The sequence below is a fragment of the Cyprinodon variegatus genome, unplaced genomic scaffold, assembly GCF_000732505.1.
Source record: "Cyprinodon variegatus isolate N-32 unplaced genomic scaffold, C_variegatus-1.0 Scaffold1127, whole genome shotgun sequence".
Taxonomy (NCBI): domain Eukaryota; kingdom Metazoa; phylum Chordata; class Actinopteri; order Cyprinodontiformes; family Cyprinodontidae; genus Cyprinodon; species Cyprinodon variegatus.
The window spans coordinates 30,830-45,555 of NW_015151580.1; the positions used below are offsets into that span (position 1 = coordinate 30,830).

Sequence of the window (14,726 nt, forward strand, 5' to 3'; positions counted from 1 at the left end):
CTCCACTGTCACTACAACAATGCTTAGTGTCAGGGATTGTATTTTAGTCAATGAGTCAATGCAATAAACTGGTTTTCCTTAGATAGAAAACTTTGAATCAATTTGACTGTATGATCTGGTTGAACTGTAAAGTGCCTTGAGATGACTTGTGTTGTGAATTTGGCGCTATATAAATAAACTGAATTGAATTGAAGAGCTCTATTATGATGTTCTGAGCCAAGGATCATGATTAATGATGTTTTCTATCAGAAGTGGCAGATTTGGAGTTTAACATATCTGTAGATCAGAATATGTATGTTCACCCCTACCCTTATCCTCCTGCTCTATTCATCAGAAATGTTTTTGTTTGTCTCAATGTCATGATGAACATAATTTAACAGCTGTTTGTCTGCATTCCTCCTGCTGTTAGTCAGACATGTTAATGGCTCCCAGGTGTTGATAAATCCGGGGCTTTGAGAAAAAGGAGGAGGAGGAGGTTTTGACTCCTCTTTCAGGAGTCTGTCTAACCTGTTAGGTTGGTTTATTGGAATATGAAGTAACACAAAAACATAAACACAGCCGAGCTTCTACTCTCCAGAAACATCATGTTGTTTCTTTGATGAATTTTTAGCTGATTTATCTGTTTTTCTGAAAGTGAGATTTAGGTGTTCCATCACCTTTATCAAGTAAATATCCCTCCCATTTGAACATCTTTTCAAACACATTATTTTGCATGAACATGGTTTACTTTCACTTCATGTTTGTTTCATATGGAGTTCCTCAACAACCAGGTTTGTCTGCATGAAAACAGTCGATTCAGATAAATCCTGTAAATGCCTGTTAAAGACATTAACAACCTTTGCACCATGCCTTTTTATTTATTTTTTCTCCCACGCTGTTTAAGTGATCAATGCTGCACTTTATGGAATGGATATAGCTAATATGGAATTAAAATCCACCTTCTCACATATAAAGCCTTAAATGGCAAAGCTCCATCACATCAGAACAATCAGAGATCTGATTGTTCCTTATGTTTCTAAAAGAGCACTTCGCTCTCAATCTGCAGGTTTACTAGTGGTTCCTAGAATTTCTAAAAGTAGATTGGGAGGCAGATCTTTAAGGTATCAGACTCCTCTCCTGTGAAACCAACTAGTCTGTGAGGTAGACACCCTGTCTACTTTTAGGGGTAGGGTTAAAAACTTTTTGATAAAGCCTATAGTTAGAGTGGCTCAGGTTATCCTGAGCTATCTCTATAGTTATGCTGCTATAGGCTTAGACTTCTGTAGGACATAGGGACCCGTATTTTTATAATTTTTATGAAATATTCTCCCACTCTGCAGTATCTGTTAGTTCAGTCTCTAACGTTACGCTTTCTCTGCTTTTTCACATAGTAGCTTTGCCTAGTCTGTTCCTGTTTGGCTGTGACTCCATCCTGGAGAGAAATATCAGCTGTGCTGCTGCCATCAACACCCTTGTTTATAGATGTAGGAGATCAGCCTGCTTTTCCAGTGTAGTCCTACTTCTCTGACTGTGACTGGATGGATGTGCTCTCTTCATCCTCTGACATGCGACTTGGCTCTGAGCTCGTCTGCCTGTCTGTGTGTTTCCTGGACACGGCCGCCTTTTACATTTGCCTTTTGTATCTCTGATTCTGTCTGCTTAAACCCCAATCAGCCTCGGCAGATGGCCGCTCACACTGAGTCTAGTTCTGCTGTAGTTAAAAGGGAGTTTTTCCTCTCCACTGTCGCTACAAGCATGCTGAGTGTGAGGGTTTGCATTCGAGTCAATGAGTCAATGCAATCACCTGGTTTTCCTTAGATAGAAAACTTTGAATCAATTTGACTGAATGATCTGGTGAACTGTAAAAGGTCTTGAGATGACATGTGTTGTGATTTGGCGCTATATAAATAAACTGAATTGAATTGAATGGAAATGTTCATTTACTGTCTGGAGAGCTATACTAAAGGAAATTTCATTTTGTGTACACACTGTGCATAAAAAAATGACAATACATTTTTTATTCTGATATGGGCTTTCATTGGAGCTCAAAACATCTTTTTCTTTTTATTTATGGATAAATAAAAATGTGGAGTTGTGAAAAGGGCACCTATTTATAACTAATGTCTCAGTTTTCACCCATCTTGGCTGGTACCACCTGTTTATTTTATTATTTTCCTCTCAGGTTTTTGTCTTTTGTAGTTTCCTATTTTAAACCAGCCTTTCAAGAGGACTCAGAATTGGAGAAGCTCAAACATCTTGTTTGAGATAAAAGCATAAAGCCCATCACATAAGGACTGGACCCGCTGACTCCCAGCATTGGTTCAAAAGGGTGAATAACTTATAATACAAGGAGGATTATATGAATTATATGATATTTTCTGAAAGCCAATTATTCTAAAATGTTGTGTTTATTTGTTCGCAACAAATGCTGATCTCTTTGTACTTTAATAGATAAACGGGTTCCATTCATGTTAAGTAATTTAGAAAAATGTCTGGACCGAATCTAATGTAAATCAGGATCATGTTCTGATCTAATTTACTTCTATTTATAAAACAAACAGTTGCTTTTAACTTTTCTTCTTTTTACTGTTTAAGTTTTTATTTCAACTTTTTCCTTATTTTAACTCTAATATTTTAATTGTTATTTCTTTTGATTTCCTTTCCTTTTTTAGTTTCCTTTCTTTTAATTTAATTTTCTTCGGTTTTAGGTATGTGTTCTTTTGCCATTTTTTATTCTTTGTAACTTTTAATGTAATATTGTTTATAATAATTATAATTATTATTGTTACATAATAATGCTAATTGCATAGAGTCATAGCCTTGGCAGAATCCCTGGTAACTGAAAAATGTCCACTAAATTTATGATATCAAAAAAACACATGTTCTGAAAAACTCAAATTACAATAAATCAAAAACAGAACTTCAGTGTTTCTGATGACAGCTGATAATTGGTTTACAAACCAATTATCAGGATATTCTGTCTCTAAAGAAGCCAGAAGAGCCAAACTATGAGTATCATTTTTTATACTTTTTAGTCTGTTTCTTTTATTCTCCTTTAACGCAGAAAAACTTCTTGAATATTAGATTTGTTTTTTTCGTAAAGCTACTTGGTGTGACTTTGTATTGGTTCAACTAGATCAGGGGTCACCAACATGGTGCCCGCGGGCACCAAGGGGCCCTCAAGGACCACCATGGGTGCCCTTAAAGTCTTCTGAAAATAGAACAACTCAACAGTGAGCTACGTTTGAAATTTCACTGTATTCTGTTGCTCTTCTTTTTTTAATCAGTTATAGAACATTTCATCATTAATCATATATGGCATTTAAGCATTTATAGAGATTTCAAAAATGAAAATGTCTAAAATAAAATTAGAAATTTCAAGATACGAAAAAGATATGTACAGTTAGGGCCAGAAATATTTGGACAGTAACAAATTTTTCGCGAGTTGGGCTCTGCATGCCACCGCATTGGATTTGAAATGAAACCTTTACAACAGAATTCAAGTGCAGATTGTAACGTTTAATTTAAAGTGTTGAACAAAAATATCTGATAGAAAATGTAGGAATTGTACACATTTCTTTACAAACACTCCACATTTTAGGAGCTCAAAAGTAATTGGACAAATGAACATAACCCAAACAAAATATTTTTTTTTCAATATTTTGTTGCGAATCCTTTGGAGGCAATCACTGCCTTAAGTCTGGAACCCATGGACATCACCAAACGCTGGGTTTCCTCCTTCTTAATGCTTTGCCAGGCCTTTACAGCCGCAATCTTCAGGTCTTGCTTGTTTGTGGGTCTTTCCGTCTGAAGTCTGGATTTGAGCAAGTGAAATGCATGCTCAATTGGGTTAAGATCTGGTGATTGACTTGGCCATTGCAGAATGTTCCACTTTTTTGCACTCATGAACTCCTGGGTAGCTTTGGCTGTATGCTTGGGGTCATTGTCCATCTGTACTGTGAAGCGCCGTCCGATCAACTTTGCAGCATTTGGTTGAATCTGGGCTGAAATTATATCCCGGTACACTTCAGAATTCATCCGGCTACTCTTGTCTGCTGTTATGTCATCAATAAACACAAGTGACCCAGTGCCATTGAAAGCCATGCATGCCCATGCCATCACGTTGCCTCCACCATGTTTTACAGAGAATGTGGTGTGCCTTGGATCATGTGCCGTTCCCTTTCTTCTCCAAACTTTTTTCTTCCCATCATTCTGGAACAGGTTGATCTTTGTCTCATCTGTCCATATAATACTTTTCCAGAACTGGGCTGGCTTCTTGAGGTGTTTTTCGGCAAATTTAACTCTGGCCTGTCTATTTTTGGAATTGATGAATGGTTTGCATCTAGATGTGAACCCTATGTATTTACTTTCATGGAGTCTTCTCTTTACTGTTGACTTAGAGACGGATACACCTACTTCCCTGAGGGTGTTCTGGACTTCGGTTGATGTTGTGAACGGGTTCTTCTTCACCAAAGAGAGTATGCGGCGATCATCCACCGCCGTTGTCTTCCGTGGACGCCCAGGCCTTTTTGAGTTCCCAAGCTCACCAGTGAATTCCTTTTTTCTCAGAATGTACCCGACTGTTGATTTTGCTACTCCAAGCATGTCTGCTATCTCTCTGATGGATTTGTTCTTTTTTTTCAGCCTCAGGATGTTCTGCTTCACCTCAATTGTGAGTTCCTTTGACCGCATGTTGTCTGGTCACAGCAACAGCTTCCAAATGCAAAACCACACACCTGGAATCAACCCCAGACCTTTTAACTACTTAATTGATTACAGGTTAACGAGGGAGACGCCTTCTGAGTTAATTGCAGCCCTTAGAGTCCATTGTCCAATTACTTTTGGTCCCTTGAAAAAGAGGAGGCTATGCATTACAGAGCTATGATTCCTAAACCCTGTCTCCGATTTGGATGTGGAAACTCTCATATTGCAGCTGGGAGTGTGCACTTTCAGCCCATATTATATTTATAATTGTATTTCTGAACATGTTTTTGTAAACAGCTAAAATAACAAAACTTGTGTCACTGTCCAAATATTTCTGGCCCTAACTGTATATAATCTATAAAGTTTAGGTGAACATTGACCCTTGCAATTCATAGGTCAGTATTGGTAGCCCTTCCTGTGACTCAGTACCCCTGAATTAGCCCTCAACTGTAGAAAGGTTGGTGACCGCTGAACTAGATCATCACGTTATAAGTGTGAATCAGATGTGAATGTTGAGTTACTTCCTTGGAACGAAGTGGTTAAAAATTACAAGTAATTCGTTTTCCAGAAAAAATTATCCCTGCTCTAAATAAACCAGGCAGCCTTCTTTCTTTGGCATTGCTCTCTTTCTTTACCCTCATAACCCTTATAATCTTCTAAGTGACAGACTTGGTTGAAAAAAAAAAGAGCAACATGAAGAAAATCTATATGTCACTTTCTGTTATATCTGAAATGTTTTGCACCAGCTTCTATTAAACCATCTGTAAAATGATTCAACATTTTTTAATGTTTAAGCTGATGTCATGTGAATTTGTTTACTGTGAGCAGAGGAATGCTGTTGGACATTCGAAAGGCGACACTTTAATTAAATCTCTGATATACAGCCAAGATAACTCACAGGCTAGGTAAGTGGAATTTGTTGTTCCATTCTTGGTTTGTAGCTTAGATGCAGAGAAAAAAAACCTTCGACTTTGCTGGCACTTCATCAGGACAGATCCACAATGTGAAGTGGGCATCTATCAACGCTCCAGACAAACTTTCAATCAATCATGCAGAGGTCATTAGAAACTCCTGGAAGGAAGATTTGAACGCCCTTCAGTGCATCGCCTGGTAAGAGGACGCCAGGGGAGTCAAAGCAGGGGCCTCTGATCATCACAGATCAGCCAACAAAGCCAGGGGAAAAAAAACAAAAAACTCTAAAGATAATTTAAGGGTGGTGCTGGAAATGAGTGGAACATGCTTACATTAGTAAAGTTTTGATTAGATATGTATAAAAAGTACAACTCGTTGAAATATTCGTTGTCTGTGTATCAATGCCGAACAGTATTTACTGTCCTTAGCAGCAGAGTGAAGTCATGGATCATTGATAGTTGAAGCAGTACTGATCATTTTACCCGTCTACAGGTTGAGACAGCACAGGTAAAACAGGTTCAAGACTAGCCAAAAGTAATATTACATTACTGATATGGCAGCTAAAATCAGAGCAGTGGAATTTTAAATATTAATTAAATAAAAGCAAAATTCAGAGTTGTAAAGTAAACAATGTAACAGACAGTAACAGAAAGGCTGAACTACGTGTCTATATCTGGTAGATTTTATTCTGGTCAGATGAGTAACAGCAGAAACAGGATTCTGTAATGGCTTTTTCATTTTCCTATTTTTTGATGTTATTCTGAAATCCATTTTATAATCATTTTTCTCACATCAGAATGGTGTCGAAAAGAAACAGAAACTTTGCTGAAGTGAATATTTTTTTTAATTTGTTGAAGGTGTAGATCTGTTTGGAGTACATACCTAAACAAACATTTCTGAAACTGCATTACAGAGACAAGAGAGTTTTTAAATAATTTCACTACGTGTCCTCTGTGTGCTTCCTGCACATGGTGTCTCTCAGCCATCTGCATGTGTGAACAACAGATGCAAAACACCCAGACTGTACAGCAGCCTGGATTTGTAGCCAGTAAGACAGTTAAGCTCTAGCAGCTTCTGGAGGTTCACGGTAGAACCTTAAGAATTTTAAGAAATGGTCATAAAAACTTGAAATATTTTATTTTTATATGGTTATGTTTCTAACTAAGCTTCAAATTCAACATATCATCACCATATGAGACATGTATAGTTTGGTCTGTGACATTGGGTTTGTCGTTTTCTGCAGAAAATCTTACTTGTTTCTGGTACCTTTTTATGGTTGTGGTTTATTATTCTAATTTTGTTTGTTTTTTTTGGTGTTGTTCTACTTTTGTCCAAACACAGGACTACTGTGTTATCTTTATTATAATTTTCAACTGTAATTAATTTTTTTTGTATTGCAATTATTTTTCTAAATCAACATATTGTTTTCTTTATTCCGGGATATGGCTCTAATTGATTGATTCAAACTGTACTTGTGGCTTTGATGTCTTATTCCACCAATATGCTACTGGCTCCACTGCTGGTTGTGTTGGATTCCTGCTGTTCAGTCTCTCATGCAAAGTCAAAAAGGTATTTATGCATGCTAAATGTATGTAAATAGCTTTATTATTCTACAGTTTAAACTGACATAGATGAGCAAACAGTGTCTAAAAGTCTAAGCTTCTTCCAAAAGAAGAACAGCTGCCAAAAGCTTGATTTGAGTCAGGAGCAGGTAACCTGAAGCCTAGAATCTATAGAGACCATGATTTTCACTGCTTTACATTAACAGGATGTATTTGTTCACATTTCTTTTCAGCTTTTTTTTTTTCCTTTTTACTGTGTCAGTTTGTATAAAACCTGATTTCCAAATTTAGATATATGTTCATTTTAAACAAACTTTTTAATTTTTTACAGTGATCAATGACTTCTCTGTTTTATAATCAGCAGCATTATTACATTTTAACAACACCAACTATTGCCTGATATACATACATATGCTGTCCCTAAAACTTTAGAGGAGCTCTTTGTCAGATCAGCACCTCAACAGCTCAACACTAAGATACCAGAAATATAAAAAATTCCTTCATCCTTTGAGTTTGATTAATCCTGTTGGTCTAAAGAGGGAGTTTTAATTATTAAAAATTAAATATGTACAATCTACCAAGATGTCTGGCTGCATAAAAACTCAGTTTGTGTCTAAAGCCACACGTTAAATCAAGGATCTGTTTGTGATGATGATGATGATGATGATGATGATGATGATGATGATGATGATGATGATGATGATGATTCAAATCAAGACAGTGACACCGACATGGAGGCATTTACTTACCCCTGGTACTGAACAGAGTAAACGACCGTGGTGTTGCATGAAGCCTCCGGGTGTGTCCACCTCAAGACGTGTCTCATGTTTGCAGAGTCCATGAAGACTGTCTCCGGAGCTGGCAGCATCCAAATATCTGCAGAGATAGTTGTTTTACATGAACCAGTCATCAACCTGACAACAGTTTTGGATCTAAAACAACTTCAGTAGTTCATGCGAAAAACGTCAATAGTTTTAAAAAAGAACGTCTTTAACCTTGCCCCCATGCTACTGTTCTTGGAGATACTGGAGAAGTTCAGAAGAGTGACTTTATGAAAACTTTTTTCTTATTTTAACTTTTCTGAACCTCGTTTCTGTTTATTTGAACCCTAAACTGCTTTCATAGTAAATTGTAAAAAAAAGAAAATGTCAAAACTGATACATCTTATTCCTCATGAAAAAGCTTCACATCTGTAATCAAGACAATTAATAAACTGCACTAAAATATCCACTCATTTACTTAAATTGAACTAAACTAAAATAAATTTGGATGTTGAACGTTGAATATTGGGTCAGGCTTTGACTTAAATGGACCAAACCAATACAGTTGTTTAAACTTCCATCTATCTACAGAAACTGCTATTCAACCTTTTCAGTAGTTAAGTTAAAACATTTCTTTGTACAGATATGAATCCATTTTGTCAACAGATGTTAAATACAGCTGTGTTTATCACTATGTGCAGCATTTCTAAACTGGTAGAACTCGTGTTTATCAATGTTAATGTTTTAATCAATTATGTACCTGATTTTCAGAACTAACCTTAATACACAAACAAACTGCATGCACATAGCTCTGAGCTGCAGAGATTCTGTCCAAAGAAGTCTGGGATTCAAAGTATATCTTACTTCATTAGTTTCTTAGAAGTTGATGTAATTGCCAGTTCCAGGCATCCATTCAGTGAGCGACCAGAAAGCGCAGATTCTAATTTTGAATAGTTTACATCTGTACTAAGCTGCAGCAATCCAAGCTGATTGAATATTTGACATCTGAATTTAAAGAAAAATCTTAAAGTTTCCTACTTCAAGTGCTCTCTGAAGGTAAACTTAACCCTGCTCATTTTTACCTTAAATAACTGAATTTTAATGGGACCGAAGGAGAGAATGTTTCTTTACTGAAGTGCACATACTGTAAGTATTTTAATGATTAAATTCAAATCAGTTTATTTATATAGCACCGATTCACAAAAACATTTCATCTCAAGGCACTTTACAGAGACAATTCAACCAGATCATACAGTCGAATTTGCTTAAAGTTTCTATCTAAGGAAAACAAGCTGATTGTATCGACTTATTGACTCTCCAGCAATCCCACAGCCTATTCAACCCATCAGATCCGGTGTGATCTAATGGCTGTTTTGCTAAATGAACAAGCATTTTTCCAGTTTATCCCAAACACTGCAGTCAGAATCTGATCAGAATGTCAGAGACAAGGCAGTGTCTGCTTCTCTAAACCACAAGCTTGCTTTGCTTCATCTGACAAACCCAACAGGTTGAGCCCTGGAGCCTGGAGGTTTACCTGACATTTCATAGCAGCAGGAGCGAATTTTCGAACCAAAGAATAAGAAGAATGGCCTTCTGCTTCACACAATCCAACATCTCAATGCAGGTGATATGAAGTATTGAAGACAGAAACAATAACCTCAGCTGTTAACCAGGTGGATGACCCATCGCAGCGCTGATCAGCCTATAGAATCCAATCAGGTCAGACGATTCTCATGATGTTATCAAAACTATACGAACACCCCTGTTTTTAGGCCAGTGTTGTTATCTCAGATCTTTCAAAACCAGAAACAAACTTTATTTACCTTGATGTGCTAAACAATTTTAAGAAACGGTGGTTTTGAAAATGCAAAACAAACAAAGAGAAGTTCCAATCAGTAAACATTTTTCTGCACAGCTTCAGGCAGTCAGATGTCTGCTCACCCTTGGTAAACTCAAGCAGGATGACCATTATGAGCAGCTCCTGGGTCTTTCTTGATGGCATCACCACAATACATGAAAAAAGAAAGTCACTCGTGTCTTTCAGAGCTCATGAAAGGAAACACGGTTTTCTTTTTTTGTTCCTGGAGGAAAGTCTGAAAGCCTCAGTCTAACCCATCCTCTGCTGTCTGGCGCTAATGTTGATCAGTGTCTGAAGGTATAGATGAAAACTGTGAAAGTAAGAAGATTGAGATGCAATCCAATAGTGATCTGCTGAGAAAATGTGGCGTGTCAACATGCTACCGAATGATTTTAAGCCACAAATCCGGTCCGACCGGCTGTGAGTCCCTCCAGGCTTTACTCATTGGCTGCCATTTGGATAAAGACACACCTGAAAGGATCCAAGGAACTGCTGCCACAGTTGAATATTAAGTTAATCAATGTGCCTCATACAAAGAAATAGGAAGAGCAGAATATAATAATGTCCTTGGGATAATTTGATGTGTAGAGGGAGTTTATATAAAGCTCTATTTATAGAAACAACATAATCAACAGGATTTAAAAAGAACAGTTCAGCATATATGCTCCCAATCATTAGAATTATTAGACAGCATGGGATTAATTATCATTGTTATGCTGATGATACTCAACTATATCTGTCTATAAATCCAGATGAAGCTAACCCATTACATAGATTACAGGCATGTCTGAAGACATACAAACCTGTATGACTCTTAACTTTCTCCTTCTGAATGCAGACAAAACAGAAATTATAGTCTTTGGACCAGAGTCTTTGAAAAAGAAGCTGATTAGCCAGTCACTTCATTTGGATGGGATTAAACTGATTTCAGATAATAAAGTAAAAAATCTTGGTGTTCTTTTTGATCAGGACCTGTAATTTCAATTTCTATAAAGAGGTTTCTAGAATTTCCTTCTTTATCTGAGGAATATCGCAAAAATTAGAAATATCCTGTCCAGGGGTGATGCTGAGAAACTAGTCCATGTATTTGTTACTTCAAGGCTGGACTATTGTAATTCTTTACTATCAAGAAGTCCAGAAACTGTAATTAAAAGCCTTCAGCTGATCCAAAATGATGCAGCCAGAGTTCTGATGAAAAGAGAGATTATATCTCCCCTAACCTGGCTTCTCTTCATTGGCTTCCTGTTAAATCAAGAATAGAATTTAAAATCCTCCTCCTCACATATAAAGCCTTAAATGGCCAAGCTCCATCTTATATCAGAGATCTGATTGTTCCTTATGTTCCTAACAGAGCACTTCGCTCTCAATTTGCAGGTTTATTAGTGTTTTATAGAATTTCTAAAAGTAGAATGGGAGGCAGATCTTTTAGTTATCAGGCTCCTCTCCGGTGGAACCAACTACCAGTTTTGGTCAGTGAGGCAGACACCCTGTCTACTTTTAAGGCTAAGCTTAAAACTTTCCTTTTTGATAAAGCTTAAAGTTAGAGTGGCTCAGGTTATCCTGAGCTATCTCTATACTTATGCTGCTATAACTATTTTTGCTGCTTCTCTGCAGCTGAAATGGAAATACTGTAGATAACAACAACTATCAGAATTATTATTTTTATTTGGTTATGGTTGTTTTTGCTTCTGCTGTGACTTCATGGTTCAACATGTAAAGGACTACGTGACCCACCTTACCTGTTTTCTTAACCCGTTCAGCAACGAGTTGCAGTCCTTCCGTGGAACCCCCCCCCACCTCCCTCCTCTGCTCACCTCATTGACTCAGCCTGTCTTCCGCTGCTGATAGCATCAGCTCACTGAAGCCACAATGGAGACCTGCATCAGGCCTTTTGACAGTGTTGAACCTTAAAATCTGATCCTTAAAGTAAACAAATTACTTCATCAAAGTAAATGTCTTTGATGTTTACTAATGACTATTTCATTTAAGAGCGGAAACAAACATCTGCTATAATTTTTTTATTTTGTGGGGAAGCTTCAGTGAATAAAACCTCTGCTTGTTTTGGTATTTCTTAACCATCACTTATCATGGTTCATTTCAGGTGGAGGAGATTATTCAGAAATCTGTGACGTATTCACTCACTCTTGTTATCAAACATGTTTGGGTTTTGGTTTTCTTTTGTCTTTATGTTTTCAGTATCTCTGTTGTTGATCTATGTTCAGTTTAGTCCTGCCTTATTAGTTCATGTTGTATTTAAGTTTCTTATCTGTCTTGTCTTTGCTATTCATTCCCTTAGAAGCTTGTGGTGTTATATGAGGGCATTTGGTAAATCTTTTTGCCTTATCAACCCATGGTAAGGCAAAGACAGGCAAATAATGTTTCTAAGGAGTCATACATCAGGTCTGTAAAGTTATTATATGAACTGAAGTCTGCACAGCAAGAGCAGGAATGCTGCGAAGGCTGCTTTAGAAAGCTGCTGTATGCATTATGTCACACAACTTTTTAAAAACAGTTAACTGGTCAGAGCAAACAAAGACCAAAGTTATGCCACCAGAAGATGTAACATTGATCTTAACAAAACACAAGCTTTAAGTAATAATTGTTAATCTACCATTATGGAAACAATAAAACACTCAGCCTGTTTCTGCTGGAGGTCTTGTTAAAAGGTAGTTTTTCCTCTCCACAGTCGCTACAAGCATGCTTAGTGTGAGGGATTGTATTTCAGTCAATGAGTCAATGCAATAAACTGGTTTTGCTTAGATAGAAAACTTTGAATCAATTTGACTGTATGATCTGGTTGAACTGTAAAGTGCCTTAAGATGACATGTGCTGTGAATTGGCACAATATAAATAAACTGAATTGAAAATATTCCAGGTTTCTGAAGACCACTGGTTCTTGTCAGATTTAGTTTTTCTGCTGCTTCTGTTGGGATCCAGAGGTCTGCCCTCCAGAGGGCGACGTGAATCCCTTTCTGTGGGCTTCTGTTGTCTGTTGGGATCCAGAGGTCTGCCCTCCAGAGGGCGACGTGGATCCCTTTCTGTGGGCTTCTGTTGTCTGTTGGGATCCAGAGGTCTGCCCTCCAGAGGGCGATGTGGATCCCTTTCTGAGGGGTTCTGCTGTCGGTTGGGATCCAGAGGCTTGCCCACCAGAGGGCGCCGTGGATCCTCTCCTGAGAGCTGGTGCTCATTTGAAGCAGCTGATCCCCATCTGCTCATTAAGCTCTCCTTACTTAAGCTGAAGGAGAGCTTCTCTCTGAGCCGGATTGTTGTTCCCTGTTGTGGTTAGCAAGCCTGAGCCATCCTGCCTGTTCTGACTCCGTGAACCTGTACCTGAACCTAACCTGCTTTGTCCTCTCCGCTTCTCCAGGAGGATCCCTGTCTGTATCCAATAAACTATTGGACTTTTATCCTGCCTCTCTGTGTCTGTGAGTTCTGCGTTTGGGCTAGAAATCCTGACTGATCATGACAGAACAATCCGGCAAACTGACTAGCCCAGCAGACTCATTCGACGCACTCCTGGGGGAGTTTGATGACCGACGGACTAATTCAACGGAACCACCCTGGACGGTTTTGTTCTGTTGATGGCTGGAACTTTTGGACCGTCTAGAGCCCCCTGAGCCCGCTCTGAGCCGTCTGGAGACCCCTGAGCCCGCTCAGTGTCTTCCTAAGACTCCTGATTTGGACCCACAGTCAGTGGTCTCCTCTTCGTTCCTGTACGTGGAGCCATGGTCGGTGGTCTCCTCTGTTCCTGATTTGGAGCTACAGTCGGTGGTTTCCTCTGTTCCTGATCCGAAGCCACAATCGGCGGCCTCCTGTGTTCCTGTGGAGCCACAGTCGGTGGCCTCCCCTGTTCCTGATGCGGAGCCGCAATCGGCGGTTTCCTGTCTTCCTGATTCGGAGCCGCAGTCGGCGGTTTCCTGTGTTCCTGATTCGGAGCCGCAGTCGGCGGTTTCCGGTGTTCCTGATTCGTAGCCGCAATCGGCGGTTTCGTCTGTTCCTGATGTGGAGCCACGGTCGGAGGTTTCCTCTGTTCCTGATGTGGAGCCACAGTCGGTGGTCTCCTGTGTTCCTGTGGAACCACAGTCGGTGGTCTCCTGTGTTCCTGTGGAGCCACAGTCGGTGGCCTCCTCTGTTCCTGATGCGGAGCCACAATCTGCGGTCTCCTGTGTTCCTAATGCGGAGCCGCAATCTGCGGTCTCCTGTGTTCCTGATGCGGAGCCGCAATCTGCGGGCTCCTGTATTCCTGATCCGGAGCCGCAGTGGGCGGCCCTGTCTGAGCCTGTTGCAGAGCAGCAGAAGCGGAGGCGGCGTCCCACTCTGTGCTTCCTGCAGAAGCGGAGGCGGCGTCCTCCTCGGAGCTGCCTGCTGAAGCGGAGGCAGCTTCCTCCTCGGAGCTGCCTGCTGAAGCGGAGGCGGCGTCCTCCTCGGAGCTTCCTGCTGAAGCGGAGGTGGCGTCCTCCTCCAAGGTCCCTGCAGCTGTGGAGACTCCGGCCTCCAGAGACTCTGCCTTGCTTTCGGCCCCGCGGCCGGCCACCTGAGACTCTGCTTTGCCTCCGGCCCCGCAGCCGCCCATCTGAGACTCTGCCTTGCCTCCGGCCCTGCGGCCGGCCTCCTGAGACTTTCCTTGTCCTCGCCCACCCTGAGTGGGTTGTTTTGAGTTTCGGACCCTGTTCTGTTTCTGTGCCTGGCCCTCCTTGCCTGATTCCCCCTCCGCCCGCCCTGGGTGGGTTGTTTTTTTGTTTTTGGGTTTTTTTATTTTTGGGCGTCTGGTATCCGCCCTTGAGGGGGGGGTACTCTCCGCTTCTCAAGGAGGACCCCTATCTGTATCCAATAAACTATTGGACTTTTATCCTGCCTCTCTGTGTCTGTGAGTTCTGTGAGTTATAATTTTTCTTTATTTTGTGGGGAAGCTTCAGTGAATAAAACCTCTGCTTGTTTTGGTATTTCTTA

The 14,726-nt window shown here is 39.8% G+C and overlaps 2 protein-coding genes across 5 annotated transcripts in view; one reads left to right on the top strand and one right to left on the bottom strand.

Moving 5' to 3' along the window:
• The window catches only part of LOC107101650 (interleukin-20 receptor subunit beta-like), a 34,881-nt gene extending 24,746 nt beyond the window's left edge, over positions 1-10,135 (bottom strand). For all 4 annotated transcript variants that reach the window (XR_001482089.1, XM_015400641.1, XM_015400640.1 and 1 more), the window contains exons 1-2: positions 9,860-10,135; positions 7,907-8,033 (exon numbers count right to left, since the gene is read on the bottom strand). Coding sequence is in view for 3 of the 4 variants with exons in the window: in XM_015400641.1 (XP_015256127.1) it covers positions 7,907-8,033; positions 9,860-9,920 (188 nt within the window). In the remaining variant the exon portion in view is untranslated. The remainder of the gene's footprint in view (positions 1-7,906; positions 8,034-9,859) is intronic.
• Positions 9,492-14,726, top strand: part of LOC107101651 (claudin-15-like) — a 17,881-nt gene continuing 12,646 nt past the window's right edge. Inside the window, exon 1 of the mRNA XM_015400644.1 lies at positions 9,492-9,637. Coding sequence (XP_015256130.1) covers positions 9,596-9,637 — 42 coding nt within the window. The 5' untranslated portion in view covers positions 9,492-9,595. The remainder of the gene's footprint in view (positions 9,638-14,726) is intronic.